Source organism: Penicilliopsis zonata (genome assembly GCF_001890105.1).
Source record: "Penicilliopsis zonata CBS 506.65 unplaced genomic scaffold ASPZOscaffold_6, whole genome shotgun sequence".
NCBI classification, from domain to species: domain Eukaryota; kingdom Fungi; phylum Ascomycota; class Eurotiomycetes; order Eurotiales; family Aspergillaceae; genus Penicilliopsis; species Penicilliopsis zonata.
Window position 1 is genome coordinate 386245 of NW_019208916.1, and position 15835 is coordinate 402079.

At 50.7% G+C, this 15835-nt stretch overlaps 5 protein-coding genes across 5 annotated transcripts; 1 reads left to right on the top strand and 4 right to left on the bottom strand.

Moving 5' to 3' along the window:
- Positions 1-1683: 1683 nt before the first annotated feature.
- Positions 1684-2997, top strand: ASPZODRAFT_65685 (hypothetical protein; the record flags this gene model as incomplete). The annotated part of the gene is made up of 2 exons (XM_022729320.1): positions 1684-1896; positions 1969-2997. 2 exons carry the CDS (start codon positions 1684-1686, stop codon positions 2995-2997), a joined length of 1242 nt encoding a protein of 413 aa, XP_022581463.1.
- A 1296-nt stretch (positions 2998-4293) lies between these two features.
- On the bottom strand, positions 4294-5072 carry ASPZODRAFT_131873 (hypothetical protein). The gene is made up of 2 exons (XM_022722860.1): positions 4853-5072; positions 4294-4798 (listed from the first exon to the last, which is right to left on the bottom strand). Exons 1-2 carry the CDS (start codon positions 4929-4931, stop codon positions 4695-4697), a joined length of 183 nt encoding a protein of 60 aa, XP_022581464.1. The 5' UTR covers positions 4932-5072; the 3' UTR covers positions 4294-4694.
- A 5062-nt stretch (positions 5073-10134) lies between these two features.
- Positions 10135-11100, bottom strand: ASPZODRAFT_141731 (hypothetical protein; the record flags this gene model as incomplete). The annotated part of the gene is made up of 1 exon (XM_022724776.1): positions 10135-11100. One exon carries the CDS (start codon positions 11098-11100, stop codon positions 10135-10137), a length of 966 nt encoding a protein of 321 aa, XP_022581465.1.
- A 1018-nt stretch (positions 11101-12118) lies between these two features.
- On the bottom strand, positions 12119-13738 carry ASPZODRAFT_115749 (hypothetical protein). Its single transcript, XM_022721116.1, has 6 exons — positions 13684-13738; positions 13315-13618; positions 13108-13217; positions 12744-13038; positions 12583-12685; positions 12119-12536 (listed from the first exon to the last, which is right to left on the bottom strand). The coding sequence occupies exons 2-6, from the start codon at positions 13378-13380 to the stop codon at positions 12166-12168; spliced, it is 945 nt and encodes a 314-aa protein (XP_022581466.1). The 5' UTR covers positions 13381-13618; positions 13684-13738; the 3' UTR covers positions 12119-12165.
- ASPZODRAFT_95483 (hypothetical protein) lies at positions 13695-15765 on the bottom strand. Its single transcript, XM_022730503.1, has 6 exons — positions 15694-15765; positions 15321-15631; positions 14914-15248; positions 14552-14856; positions 14327-14492; positions 13695-14269 (listed from the first exon to the last, which is right to left on the bottom strand). Exons 2-6 carry the CDS (start codon positions 15563-15565, stop codon positions 14079-14081), a joined length of 1242 nt encoding a protein of 413 aa, XP_022581467.1. The 5' UTR covers positions 15566-15631; positions 15694-15765; the 3' UTR covers positions 13695-14078.
- Positions 15766-15835: the final 70 nt, after the last annotated feature.

Consider the following 15835-nt stretch of genomic DNA (forward strand, 5'->3'; position numbering starts at 1 on the left):
ATTGTGTTCCTTTGAGAGGTGAGAACAAGTCTTCTACCCCTTCCCTCCCTTTCCTCCTGCCTGCCTTTATTCTATCTTTCCATATCTCTGGATGTTCTTCTGGATACTGTCTCTCCGAAACCGAGTTCGTGTCGCCCTTCCCCCCCCCCTTTTGCAATACCTGGACGGTCGACTCGACATCACTCGGCGCATTGGCAGTCAAGTCTTGGGTCGATGCCCAAACTCGATTCAATCGCTTGATACCTCGCATAATGGGCTGTGTTTCTGGGTGGTCAATGGTCGTCAATGGGCTGAGCGGACTCCTCGTGGCCTGATGGGGGGTTGGGTGTCGGATATACTCAGGGGGGACAGGTTCTATCAAGGGTTAGCCAGCCTGGTTACTGGGTCCCTCGGACGCAACCTGCAAGTTGTCAAGTAAAACAATACTTGGAGGCTTGTCATGGAAATGGATTCCCGATCCAATAACGAGGTCAATGGTCAATGCCCCATAGATCGTGGCTCTCGAGCAGGTCCCATGCCTACCTTATCTATTGCCAGACCAGCCAGGATTTACTCCGGAATGATCAACCGCTCACTGCATACCACACTTCTGCTCTGCCTGGTTTTCTCCATTTCTTTCTCGACGATCATCTTCTGCGGGAAGCCAAAAAATTAATCTTGCCTTTGCTGACGTGTTCTCGATACACAGTATTAGGAGAAACAAAAAGGAAAGAAAGTGTTTTCTGGTCCTGGTCCCTGTTCACTCCTTTAATGTGGATTGGGTCGTCCATTGAATACTCCTCTCGTCGTCTGATATCCCTCCGGTCCTTCTCCCTCGAATAACGTCCCCTTTTTCAACGGACGCTACCTGGAAGAGTATGTCCTGTCATTCTTAATGCACGTTCAATTCCCCTGACGATCACCCACCCCTACCTAGGGTTTGTGCCTGCTTTCTCTCCACATTCCGCAGAACACAAGACTTGTTCGCTCCAACCCGACGTTCCTAGGGGTGAAGACGTTGACTCGTCCTTCATCTCTTCGAACTGGTGAACTCCAGTCCTTCACGGATCATTCTTTGCATCCTCCTTCCCAGCCTAGATGCCAGAATCGCCGTCACGGTAAGGGTTGCATTGTGCCCTCTGCCCGAAGGCCGTTACTCTGGGTTAGTATCTTCCTCTTCAAGGCTCGCCTGGTTCGAATCACCCTGATCTACCTACCTGCCTGCCTGCCATACCTGTCATACCTGCCATTGCTCTCATTTGTTGTCCTGCACTTCACTCACTTTACACTACCCTTCCTATCCTTTCCTTCACTTGCTACTATTACGTGCCCCCCTGTCGGGCCTATCAGAACTAATCACTAATATCTCTTCTCACATTCCAGCTTTGGCCTCGAAGACTTAAACCCGGTTGTCCCGACCGCGACTTTTCTTGTTCACACGCCATCAACACATTGTCTATTTCGACTTTGATCCACTCATTTTTTTTTTAAACAAAATTAATATTTTCCAACTAATTCCACTCATTAATCACCCCACACCATATCGACGACTGTCATTCACTTAATTCCGTCGTTGCCTGAATAGACATACAGCTCTTCCTCAGGTTTACTTTGGTCACCGCGCACCCACGATTTTAATTCGGATTGAGTTTGTTTTTTTAAAACTTCCTACGCCGTTTCTCTCTCGTCTGTCGTTTGTCCACCATGGCCTATCACCAGCGCCCAACCTCCAGCTATCAACCTTGCGATAGCTTCTTCGTCGAGTCCTATGACAACTTCCCGGCTCCTCGTATGGACGCCAAGGAGCATGCGCGACTGATTGCTCGCGAGCGTCAGTACGCCATCGCCGAGGAGCTATCCAAGGTTGCAAGCGATGAGTTCCGGGATGACATCCTGTCTCATATGCTGGATATGGATGTGAGTTCCCTCCTGTCTTGGTCTCGGCCATGTTGTCCCCCCAGGTCCCGGCTAACCACTCTCCTATCTCAGTTCGCGACCGTTCCTGACGTGGAGTCCATCGATATTCAAACCGAGATCCAATGGTTTATGCGGCCATACCTTCTTGACTTCTTGATTGAAGCTCACACCGCGTTCCAACTCCTTCCCGCCACGCTGTTCCTGACGATCAACCTTCTGGACCGGTACTGTGCCCGACGTGTGGTCTACAAGCGACACTATCAGCTGGTTGGATGTGCGGCCCTTCTGATTGCCGCCAAATACGGTGACAAGAAGGACCGTGTGCCGACCATCAAAGAGCTCAAGTCCATGTGCTGTTCACTCTACGATGACGATATGTTCATCCAGATGGAATGGCACGTTCTGCAGACCATTGGCTGGACTGTCGGCCACCCAACCCCGGACACGTTCTTGCAGATGGCCGTGATGGACACCCCGTATGACCCTGAGGTGGAACATCTAGCCCTCTATATCCTAGAGATCTCCCTGTTCCACCGTGAGTTCGTCTCCAAGCGTTCGGCCGACCTGGCTCGTGCTGCCTTGGCCCTGTCACGGTGTATCCTGAACCGGCCTCTACCCAGGCAGACGGACTGGGCCTCACAGTACGACTCCTTGACGCTTGTGAGCCTGTCCCAGTATCTGCACCAACCGTCCCAGGTGTTGTCGAGAAAGTACTCCTCGGCGCACTACTCGAGGGTGTCCAAGCTGCTGGAACAGTTCCTCGCCCGCCAGGCCTCCATTGCCAGCTACAGCCCACCCTCGCCTCCCTCGGAGGTGCCGGTGGAGTCCAAGCCGTATAACGGTGAGATGGGCCTCGCCACCCCGCAGAAGAACCATCATGCCTCCGCTATGCCCAACGGGTACCTTACCCCGCCCATCACTCCGGAGAACGAGGAATACGTCAAGGTCGGTGCGAACGCGTGCCCACCATCCCCGACTCCTCCTCCCAGTGCGCAGTTTGTCGGATCCCATGGGTATCAGCAAGGACCGACAAGCTACGGACAGCCACAGCAGTTCCAGCAGCAACAGCCCCAGATTGGCTTCCATGCAGGATACCAATAACAAGCCTGCTGGCTGGTCTTGCTTGCCTACGGGGTCATCCAACATCCTTGGCCCATACTCTGTTATTCTCTTTCTAATATCCGAGACGCCGTGCGTGCGATTTGTGTGCTATAGCTTACAGGCCTGAAAGGTTGTTGGTCAACTGACAACAACTTTATATCTGTCAGGGTGGCTCTTAAGGAACCATCCCTGGCATAGGTCTCTTTTTTTTTTTTTTTTCCCTTTTCTCCTCTCTTCTCTCTTCACCTTCTATTTCTCTAAAATTGCATACTCATTTTGTTGCGCTCATACCATACACATATCTTGGGTGTTACCAACTGCATTTTGTCATCGACATTCAATACCTAGCATTGCAAGCGCCGGCCGTTCTGGTCAGGAATGAACTGTTTTTAATCCTTTTTTTTTCAACTTTGTTTTTTCTTTTTTTCCCCATTGCTTGAAGAAATTCATCCGTCTCTGTTGTCTGTTCTGAAGCGTTCCGCAACATCATCTGCCCGACTAGCATTATAGTCAACATTTTGCTACCCCCTTCGATATAGCAGAACTTTCCCACCCCCCCAACCCATCTACACATCATCACGCATTACACATCACCCCTACACACATATCTCTCGAGGATTAATGTTGTTCCTCCCTGACACCAGAGCCACCGCCAGAAAGGGATGGAACGGCCCAAAAAAAGGAAAAAAGAACAAAACGGCAAAACCGAAAAAAGACATGCCCCGATGGAGAGGCGCAGAAGCGACATTATTGAACAAGGCTAGCCTTGAATACATTTCCTATGTTATTGAGTCCAGAGTATTACCATACTACCATAGGCTGTTGATGTAATCAGTACCAGTGACTACATAGTAATAGTAGATGTGATATAATTTCATATCATTTATGTAGAGTGAACTAATCTGAGACATCAATACCTAATAGTAATAGTAATAGTAATTGTAATTGTAATTGTAATAGTACACAATGTGGCCAACTTGGACAACTAGAAAATTAGATCAGACAGACAACTCCCATATTCCAAACCATTACCGTCCGAACCGCTATGCAAATTGAGTAATACATGAGTGAAAGAAAAAGAAATTATGATCAATATGAAGGGGGAAAAAAAAAATTTAAAAAAAAGCAACAGACTCATCGGCACTGTGCGGAATGCAGTTGCCAGGCATCGTACAAGGTAAGGGTAGGGAGGGTACTCCGTAACCGAGTTACCCTTTGGTGGTGGTGGTACAATTAATGGGATGTTCAGGGGGGAAACCCCCTAACCAGTAGGGGGGGGGGAAAGTAAGTAAACCTTAGGTGGGCGGTGGGTATGGAGCACCTAAAGCTAGGGTACGGAGGGACCTAAAGCTAAGGAGCTCCGTACTCCGTACCTCCTCCGTAAAGGTAACCCGTCGGATCCCTCCAGGGGGGGGGGCGGACATGGACAATCCGGGCGGTGAGCGTCGATCCGTCCGCCTCACTTTACCTTTCCAGAAAGGGACAGTGAGATTGTAACTGTTAGTCGTACCTGGTACTCCGTACTCTGTAGGACTGTCGTAGTACTCCGTACTCTAGCTTGCCAGCAAGCTACCTCCCTCAATAATCAGCTCATACACCAGCTGACTCTTGACTCTTGACTAGCCGACCCAGCCGGCCAGCCCCCATCATTTACTGAACACTTATCTTGTACGATAAGTGTCCGGTAAGTGATGAAGCTACTTCCACCGTTGTTTGTCCCAGTCGCTCGGTCTTGTTTCGTCGAACGTGCGGCCGCCCTGGTTGTGGACCACGACGGGCTTTTGGGTCTTGCGAGGGGGTGCTAAGTCATTAGTGTTCTGTATGATGAGATGAGTAGGAACTGGTATCGACGTACATCGTATATCCTGGACGACGACACGGCCGCTGCTCTGGCTGGATAGGGTGGAATTTGAGTCGTTGAGTTTGTGAGGCATGTTGAAGTAGAGTATGTAGGTGGTAGAGTATGTAGGTGGTAGAGTAGGTAGAGTAGGTAGAGTAGGTAGAGTAGGTAGAGTAGGTAGAGTAGGTAGAGTAGGTAGAGTAGAGTAGGTAGATAGTAGTAGAGTCTAGAGTAGTGATAGAATTAAGTAGTAGAGTTATGAGTAGATGATAGAGGAATAAATAGTTGACTACGCCTAGACAGACGGCAGCCATCCCAAAGAGGCAGCGAATACAGTTGCGCCTCTCCTGTACTCCGAACTGCAGTGCAGAATGGGAGCTCCAGAGCTGCTGCTACTGCTACTACAGCTGCTGCTGCTTCTCCACGCCCAGTCTTTAGACGTCAGTCTGCCTTAGACTAGCCTGTACTATACGATACCTCTATAGTAGGTTTAGGATGGTTAAATTACACTCTGTTTACACTCCACTGCCCCGGGGCCTATTGGCTCTCGGACCTCCAGGAGACGAGGCAGCAAACCAGGAGGTATCCCAAAATAGAGACACTGTAATTTATCAATACAGGTACGGAGGCATTAGTTGACTATGCTAATAATATTAATGAATATCATAAACGTCTTCATTCCTCGTGGTTGTCACGACGCGCGTAGTACTTGGCTGCTACGTAGACAGTGCAGCAACAGTACAGGTATGCTCTTCACTCCGTACTCCGTACAGACTATACTACTAGTACTCCGTCTAGTCCCTGCATAGCGGGTCGATCGATCGCCTAGATATCTAATAGATATGTAGTATATCCATGTTCATTAAACTAGGGGCTATGTACTTGCTATCATTCTTACTCTACTTGTAGTAACATATATGCTCTGTATCTAATTTCTTATTACTCCGTACCGACCGTAATGTCGCCTAACTTAAGGATCAGCAGGTCACCTGATGGTATCCCACTAGCCACATGCACACTAGCCTGCTTATCTAATACTCTAACCACTTCCAGTTAGCGGACAACTCATCATTAGTCTACACCACTAACTTGATTTAGCCTAGCCTATATTTACTTCACCGCTTCTTGCATAACCTGTACACATAAACATACTACATACAGGTACATACTACATACACTACTTAGTTATCTCTACTGTAACTACCATCATCATTAACTATAAGGAAACTTCTATCTTGTAACGATAGTAAAAAGACTCGACTCTGTACTAAGTGGATCAGGTACAGCTCTATCGCAGATCATCCATAGCCCGCCACGTCTCGCGTCCAATAACCTTTCCAACCACGGGGTACCAGACGCTCCACGTAGCCACGTCTTGCTCTGTTAGACCTTTACTAGTTACTAGTAAAGTAAACTATTCATGTACTACATAGTATAAGACTCAAGACTGTATGCCGTACTTGTGGACGAGACACGTTCTTCATGGCAAAAAGCATCATTCGTGCGGAGGGCCCGGACAGAGGTCTACGTGTTCACTCGGGTACGGAGGGAACAAAAACACAAAAAAAAAAAAAAAAAAACTATCCTGCGACGGGGTCATTCAATCATGAGACTCGGAGTAGACAGGTCATCTTGAGATCTCGGAGAATGGGAGGAAGAGGGGGGGTTCTTGTAGCTGTACGATTGCCAAGTATAGGCCTATTTTCCTCTCACGCAACTCTGCCTGAAACAAGGCGCAGCACTGCAGTAGTTCTAATTAGTATGTTAACTAGTCTATGTAGTAACTAATGTATAACTACTACATACTAATCTTACAAGTGCCATCACCGCTTCATCCGGTCCGCCCACGTAGTCGTCGGCCGCCCGCAGCCCAGCGTCTTCCGCCCCGTCCCAACTCCCGACTGGCCCAGGGTCGACATGCTGGTCGAATGATACGTAGCCACCGGCCGGAGTCGAGGCCGGCCATTCTCTGGGATCTCTTTATTATTGCCACTGTCCCCAGCCACGGAACTCGCACTTGCCCTTGCACCGACATTGACATTGACATTGACACTTGCACTTGCACTGGTACTGGTACTGGTACTGGTACTTGTACTGACACTTCCATCTATCCCTCCGCTGGCTGCTCCCGGTTGACTGCGCCGCACCAGCGGTGCAGAGGGATTCATCCACGTGTACGCGCTGGCATCCGAGGCTTGCTCCAGCGTCGGGCGTGAAAGATGAAAGGCCTGCGAATGAAGGCGATGGCCCGAGAACTGCCGCGGAACCATCACCCCAGTAGTAGGCCGTTTCAGCGATGACGTCGCCGATCGTTCGCCTGGCTCAAGATGAGGCGGAGGCGGCTGTGCCTGCGCCTGCGCCTGCGCCTGCAGGAGGCGGGGGAGAGGCGATGACGGATCTTTGGTGGTTTTGAATGTGCCTTGGCAGAGATAATTGGACAGACTGCCCTGTGATAAGCCATTGGCTGATTTGCGGCCCACTGGCTTCGCCTTCTTCGTCTCGTCACACAGGCCGTTCGAGCCTCGCGCCTCCATCTTCGGCGGATTATTGGCAATATGTTCTCGGGCAGTCGAAAATCCAATCCTCACAGTCGAGGCGTCAGTGCTGGTTGCCTCATAGCGACGGCGTTTGGCCAGCGGGCCCTCTGCATCATCATCATCATTCCTTTGGCCGTCGGCTGTCCACAGGTCATCTTGCATGGAAGGGAGTGAGTCGAGGCCCTGGACCATGTCTTCCTGCGACGGCCTGTCTCGGCGTAAGATGTCCGCGATCCCGTAAATCACTGATTCCCGCAACACAGGGCCCGTCGGGCGGAACCGCGCCTCGACGATCTGGTCCGGCAGAAAGGAGGTCTGGCTGGTCTCTTCCTGGTTGCGCGACGAGATGAGAGGCAGGCTGAGGTACAGCAGCGCCTGCGCCCGCGTCATGGCGACATACAGCAGCCGTCTTTCCTCATCGGTGTTTTCGGCTCGCGAGTGCGGGATGATGCCCTCGTACACGGCCGGGACAAACACGACGGGCCACTCGAGCCCTTTCGCCGCGTGGATGGTCGAGATGGTGACCTTGCCCTGCTGAACCTGCTCGCCGTCGCCGTCGCCCTCCTCTGATGCGGTGATTTCCGTCGACAGGGCAACGTTCGCCAGAAAGTGAGCCAGGGCTTCTTCTCCGCGGTGCGCCTGCTCCTGTGTCAGGCCCTCAATGGCAGGTAGACTGTCGTCGTCTTCATTTTCCATAGCAGCAGAGGCAGAAAGGGGATCCCCGGCCTGGGACAACAGCTCCTCGACATTGGCCCACCGATTGTCTTCGTCGTTGGGGTATGTCGTCTTGAGATGTTCTTTGAAATTGAGCTTGCGGATGATCAGCTCAAGGAGCATTCTTGGGGCGGTGGCACCGTCCTCGCACTCAAGTAACTTCTGCCTGCAGGTTTCGATCATGCCAACCAGCGTGCAGAGACCCTGGTCGGCCAGTCTCGAGATGCCCTTCCCGGCTGACCGGCGGCCTTGGGCGATATCCCTGATGAGCGTCCAGAGGGTGACGTTTGCCTCCTCGGCGCGTGCGGTGAGCACTTTTACCGTCTCGTCGCCGATCCGCCGCGCAGGCACATTGATGATACGCAGGAGCGCATCGCTGTTTCCCGTGTGACTGACGACCCGCAAGTAATCCAGCAGCAGCTTGATCTCGACGCGATCGAAGAACCGCGAGCCGCCCACCATCCGATACGGAACCCCAGCCTTGCCCATGGCCGCCTCGATTTCTCGAGACAGCGACGCCGAGCGCAGCAACACCGCGCAGTCCGAAAACGTGAGCAGCTTGCCCGTCATGGCGACGCACCGTTTGATCTCACACACAATCCACGCCGCCTCGTCCTTTGCAGACGGCAGCCTCCGCAGCACGGGAAACGTCCCGACCCCATGCGTAGGCTGTAAACTCTTCGCCGGGCGGGCGGTGTCCTGCTCAATGACATCCTGGGCCGAGTTCAAGATCGCAGCCGAGGAGCGATAGTTGTCTTCTAGCAAAGCCACAGAGGTCTCCGGGTACAGCTTATGCATGCGTGCCAGGTTCTTGATCTCCGCCGAGCGGAACCCATAGATGCTCTGGTCCGGGTCGCCGACGACAGTGATGCGTTTCTGCTTTGCCGCAAACAGGTTCATAAGCTCGTACTGGATCAGGTTCGTGTCCTGGAACTCGTCGACCAGCACGGCCTGTACGTTCGACACGCACTGCGGGTGTTGGCGCAGCAGGTCGGCACACCGTAGCAGTAGATCGTCGTAGTCGAGTAGGTTCGAGGCGGCCAGCACCCGTTCGTACTCGCTGTACACCTGCACAAACTCCTGCTGCTCCAGGACTTTTGTCTGGGCGTTCTTTGCCGCCACCTCTTCCGGGCCCACCGCTTGGGCTTTCTGATGCGAGATGCGTGCTCGAGCCGTGTTGGGCTGAATATTGAGATTCAACCGCTTCACTATCCTCTATCATCCGATCAGTATCATGATCAGAATTGGAAAGAATTTCAAAAAGAGATAGGGAAAAGCTACTCTGATGATTCCCAAACTATCACTCGAATCCGCAATCCCAAACCCCCTCTTCAACCCAATCAGATACCCGTAAGCAACCAAGTACCGCCGACAGATAGAATGGAATGTGCCCAGGACGAGCTTCGACTCGACCTGACTCCCCGCCAGCTTGGCGATCCGCTCCCTCATCTCCCGACTCGCCTTGATCGTAAACGTGCAGCAGATGATATCCTGCGGTAGGAAGCCATGGTGCGAAAGAAGATACGCGACGCGTGCGGTCAGCGTCTTGGTCTTGCCTGAGCCCGGGGGAGCAAGCACCTGCAAGATGGACGCGGGCGAGCTGACTGCCGCCCGTTGTGCTGCGTTCAGTCCATCGAGCGCGACGTCCATTGGGTTGGGGAAGGAGGGGGGGGGGTTTCAAGTGTGCTGTTTTGCTGTTTTGCTGCTTTGCTGTCCTGAGGTTCGTCGTCGACTCGAGAGACACGCGTTGGTATCGCGCTGTCACGTGATATATCAAATCACTCTACACTCTACAACTCTCGTCTATACAAAAGGAATATACGGACTATATTGTGATTGTCGAATAATACACTATTCTCTGAATACAGGCTTAAGTCTTGGTGTGATATGTTATTTGGTATTTTCGTGGCAATACCTAGTCATAATCGCTTAATAACTATACAAAACTGTTTCATCTATCATCACAGGGTATCATAAATTGCTAGTAGTCAACTGAATCGACTTTTCTGGTGATTTGTAGCCGTAGGGAACGTCTGAAGTGCATTGTCAGAGCGAAAACACCCCAAGAGGCAAGCTCATTGCGACCTCAAAGTTCGGCATATTCACGGCCTGGACAATCTGAAGATCGCCGGCTACGCTAGCTAGCATGTATGCTTCGTTGCGAGTGAGACCCTTGGCAACGACTAGCCACTGGATGGTATTACGGACCGCCTTCCTGGCGGCCTCGAGAAGATCGGGGTCGATCCCCGTGGCAGCGTAGCGGCCGCGGTCTGGGAGAATAGTCACCCCCAGCTGGCTCGCTGGTGGGATCTGAAAGTGCGGGGAAGTCACCCACGGCTGATCTTTGCACAGTTCGAAGCGAAGGGTCGCCTTGACCGACGTCTCGATGGCCGTGCCACACACTTCTCCGTGGCCCTGTGCGGCATGGCCATCGCCACAGCTGAATAGGGCGCCGTGGGTCTGGACGGGCAGGAAGACGGTGGAACCGACACTGAGCTCGCAGCAGTCCAGGTTGCCTCCGGCATTTGTTGGGGGGATGGTGGACAGGTCTTCTTCCGTGGCCGGGGCCAACCCCATGCACCCGAGGAACGGTCGTAGCGGGACTCGCACGGCGCCATTCAGCCGAGCGTACCCGTTGCCCTTGTCGAGTTGCCAGATCTTCAGGTCTGGATCGGGAAACTCATCTGCCAGTAATCCGAAGCCCGGGATGATGGCGGTCCATCCCCAGTCGGCGACCTCCAAATCCAGAACCTCGACCTTGAGCACGTCACCTGGGCAGGCATCCCGAACAAAGACAGGCCCAAAGACCGGGTTGGCAAGACCTAGGTCTAGCGACCTGATAGTCGACGCATCTGAATCAAGGGTGATCTGATCATTGCTGCTATCGACCGTATCAAACGTGACGACGTCGCCAGAGGAAACCGTCAGGACTGGGGCAAGTTTCTTGGACCACTTCAAATGATCATGATCCCGCCCAACATGAATTGATCTGCACTGCGAAAGAACACCCATACTGATGGTTTGTGAGGAAAGGGAGAGACACCTTCCTTTGGCGACTCGTAAATACTAGCGACCGCCAAGAAGAGCGGGAGGGAAGAAGGAGAGAATTCTAAGATTCTTTCCGTAGGTGAATGTGTTAGACAGAATTCCAGCAAGTCACACACGCCCTATCGACACCACGAGATATAAAAAGGGAAGCGGTGCAGAGAGAGTACTCCGAAGTCGTACTCATGGCGTTGCAAGTCTTGTCCCCACCACATTATTCTTTAATTTTTTTCGAATGAACTGCCTAAAACAGATGGCAGGAGACCTAAGAGAGAAATTTCAAATCAGTCATCCTCCTCCGAAGCTCTCTTCCAATTAGAGATCGTACCCGATAGTACTCCGTCCCTGTTTAGGGGTGGTATCCGGACACTGGAAGAAGGATAAGCGAATGAGCCAATCACCGATGCAGACTATCTGCTAGACCAGTAGACCTTGCCAGTATCCAGTGTCAAGTATCCAGTGTCCACTTGTCTGAGCTTGTCGAGATCAAAATGCAACTCCGAACGCAAGTCAAACAGTCGGAGCATCTGCAGAATCTGGATGTGGTGGGAAGGTAAGCGCTGCCAAGACGCCGGGGGCACCTGCCTTTTTGGGTTGTTGGTGCGACTAACTTTACTTGGTTAGCTCGCTTAACCATGCGTGGAAATACTACGTACGTACGTTGTAGTACGGTATGTACTATGTAGTACAGTTATTTAGTACTGCCACTAAGATAGAATACTATATGAACAATATAATAATATATCAGCTCTTACCTTAATATAAGGTTTGGTTATGAACTATGGGGATAATCGACTATATAGTTTGTTACTAAGTATACGAGGCTGTGGATATAAAATCGTATGTGCGCATAACCCCCCGCTTGACCTGATCAGGAAGCTACTTATTGAACCTGGTTCGACAGTGGCAACACTTATATTCTATGCAGTAACTAGGTATGTAGTTTGTAGTAGGAAGAAATCCAGGAGATAATAATATATAACTGATCCATTGTATTTTTGGCATTTTTTTTGAAAAAAAAAAAATAAAAAATCATGACTCCTGACCATCAAACAATGCAACAATACAAGACCCATTATCACTATTAGCACTATTACAAGTCGTAGTAGCAATCTCCTGGGCAATATCTCCGGCTCTTAACCCACGCATCGACAGTTTCATGACATGTTGGACCAGCGAGACGTCATCGACCCTGTCGCTGACCCCGTCGGAAACGGCGACGATCACGTATCGGTGGTCCGGCAAAAGAACCAGTCTCGTGAGATACGGCTCATTCGACAAGAAGTCGCCGCGAGATTCGGGGGAAACAGACGTGGCGTGACGGAGTCCCTGCGACGAGTCTTCGTGGTTGACGGGATTCTTGTACCGTAGATCTCCGATTGCTCGAGACATGTTGAGGGTGCCTTTTCATTTAGAGGGGAAAAGGGAGAGAGAGAGAGAGAGACAGACCTACACGGGCAGTTCCACTCCGTGAACTGACATTGCCGCCGGCGTCTTCGATCCGGGCCTGTTCGGACGGAACATCTGGCTTGTGAGATTTTGTCAAGCGTCGCTAAGAACCATATCAGTGATTTAACTCCTATCGTATAAGGCATATATATATCACTCACAATACGGTACGGTTGTTCTGTCTTCGGATCGCGCTCGGCCAAAATGATATGCGAATCGCCCAAGTTGCCCACGACCAAGTCTCCCTTGGTCAGGTTGACCAGACAGATGGCTACCGTAGAGCCTGACACGGCCGGCTCCGGGTTCTTATTTTTGAAGTAACTTAGCAAGATCCCATCCTCGTCGGCCAGTGCCCCTTTGATAGCACCTTCATAGTCGCCGGTCTGGAACTCGGGGCGTTTGGCGACGAGGAAATGCAGGTCCTGTTGTGCGTGGTTGGACACCAAGTCCGTACCACTTACCAAGTCAGTGGAAACCGTAATCTCCTCTCCTTTTCCTTTTTACTCCTTCAAGGGGATGCCTTACTGTCCGTCATAGACCGCAAAGAAGGCGAGCTTGTCATCGGTGTTGGCGGGGAACTGGTCTGGTAACACTACCGCACAGCGATCTTCCTGGAACTTTCTACCTCCTTGAGCCTGTGGTAGTCAGATAATGATTTCTTTGGAGATGAGTTCTCTTGAAGATGAGTGAGAGAAGTGGCATTGTCCTGCGAATTGATATCTTCGCACGTACCTGGCCATATCCTGCGTCAAACAAGAGGACGGCATCAGAGGTTGACATGAGAACGTTACGGAACATTTGGTGGTTCAGTATCCCCGGAACTCCAGGGCCATCTTATATACTATGTGACTGAAAGAGGCATGTTCCAAGCAAGAAGCCCCCCTCTCATCCCTCAGCTCGGCCTCATATCAACGGCAATTCTGCCAGCCATGATGGTCAAATGACATCATGAGCCCCTTCAGACAGCGTAGATGGAATCGAATTCCAGGGCTTCCACGGTATGACAGATTATCAGGCGGATTAATTCCCTTGCTGACTATAAAGCGTAGTCAGTAGACACTCTATAACTACTTGGTAGTGAGTGATCGGTGGAGAATATACATAAAGACAGGCAGCTATGACGTATAGATTATGAGATCTTCAAGGCTGTTTTGGAACCTTCCACCAGTTTAGACGATGGCAGTTCACGAAGGTAGAGGTCGAGAGGTAGATTGCAGCCTAGACCGCTGTTGTCTTCAGATGCACGTGCCACTATATAAATTTACATGGGTCTTTTTACAAGTAGAGATTGACACTGAGAACACCACTTTTGATCCAGAGCAGCTCCTCTTTGATTCTTATCGAACCAACAGGATATCATCGGCTTTCGATTGAACGAAGCTCTCATCCGATCTGGTCGTGTCGACAAGAGAATGTGAATTTCAGCTTGCCAATGGGGATGTAACCACGCAGCCCTATCGCTTGTCAGACCTTAGAATAGGAGTTCTCTCAGCTGTCTATTTGTGTAATTCTGCTTGTAACCACTCATCCATTTCTAATTGCTTAGCAGAGCTCCGCTTTCCCGGCTCCCACTGCAGCATTTTTCGAACGAGACGGAGAAACTGCTCCCTTTCTTCTCCCTGGAGAGTAGTCTCCCTCTCTTCGAGCGGAGTGTGTTCTTGTACTGGGATTCCAGCGCAGAAGGTACCTAGAAGGCCATGAGTAAATATACTCTTGCCGCATAGATAGTGATGAGGCGACCCACCTTCCTCCGAAAAGAACTTTGAGGTCAGATTCCCTCGTGCAAGAAGACTGGGCGGCGGCGGACCAAGAAGGCGTATCATTTCGGCGAGGTGTGCTCGACTCCGATAAGTCTGAAATTCTGGATCCTGGCCGGTGAATAAGGATCCTCCTTCGAAAATGTTCCAAATCTGCAAGGTGAGTTTTTTTGAAGAGCTTTGGCACGGGGATTGTTGGACTATTGTCTTACCATGCATCCCACATTCCATATATCAACGCTGTATGTCCATGGAACCTCCAAGATTACCTCCGGTGCTCGATAGATATCTGGCTGGATGTCTTCTGAATGTTTTTCGTCGCCGAGAACAGCAGAGCCAAAGTCACATAGCACCGGGGGACCTAATTGCTTGGGCATTCTAAGTTCCCGGGAGATATAAATGATCCTTCCATCTTCCAGCTCTTTCCTAGGGCAGGGATCCTGAAGTTCATTCTCTTCAAAATCACTAAAAACCGAATCATCGTTGATACTGAACATAATATTGTCGGCCTTGATGTCTGGCGGCATTCACAGGTAAATAATAGAAACAGAAGGCCCCAGATAGGCGCACATACCGGTGTGTATAATGTTGCATTCTGTATGTAGATAATCCAGAGCCAAAAATAGACGGTGAAGCACCACCGCCACAACAGGTGTAGGCAGTCTTTGTACTGGATTGCGGAAAAGAAAAGCCAACACGCTCTCCCATAATGGAGGATGCACGAGGCACCGGTGTTTGTCGTCGGGTCCATCAACATCAAACGAGTCAAGTAATGATCGGACATATTTATGACCTGGGTGTTTCTGTGAGGCCCCATCTATGCGTTTATATATATTGAGCTCATCATTCAGCTGCTGTCCCAATGATGCAGACTTGATGTAGATCTTGAGGGTAACATAACGACAGCCGCTGTACTTTCAGTTAGCAGGTAGACGAGTAGAGGCAAAATAATCATAAAAATGGATTCCATTGGCATCTCACTCCATGTCCCGTGCAAGCCACACAGTTGAGCTGGCTCCAAACCCGAGCTTTCCCACGACTTGGTATCGGTTCTTCAGTGTCTCCCCTATCCGAACAGGGTAGTACCGGGCTGCAGCATACCCTGGGATAGTCTCCTCTTCGATTGCCTGGCTTGCAGGGATCCGGACGACGTTCGGATTCGAGAAGTTAAGTGGCGTCCATCTTCGTCTGAGAAGGGGTATGGAACGTAGAAAAGACGCCAGCATCTCCTGAAATGGGAGCAGGCTAGTAGGAGCTGGGAATGTCGAGACGAGAGTAGGAGATGGTGTAGACTGTAGACTTAGAAGTTAGAGATCAGCGGGTCAGGTGATTAGTATAATATGCCAGTCAATACCTTCAGTAATGCTTCAATAATGCTTAATATAGTCGTCGGTAGATATTGAATCTGATCATCAATATATTTCAATATATTACCAAACACTCGGTATAATGTACGAAGAGCTGATTCTAAGCAATAGTAATTATAGGCCGGCAAT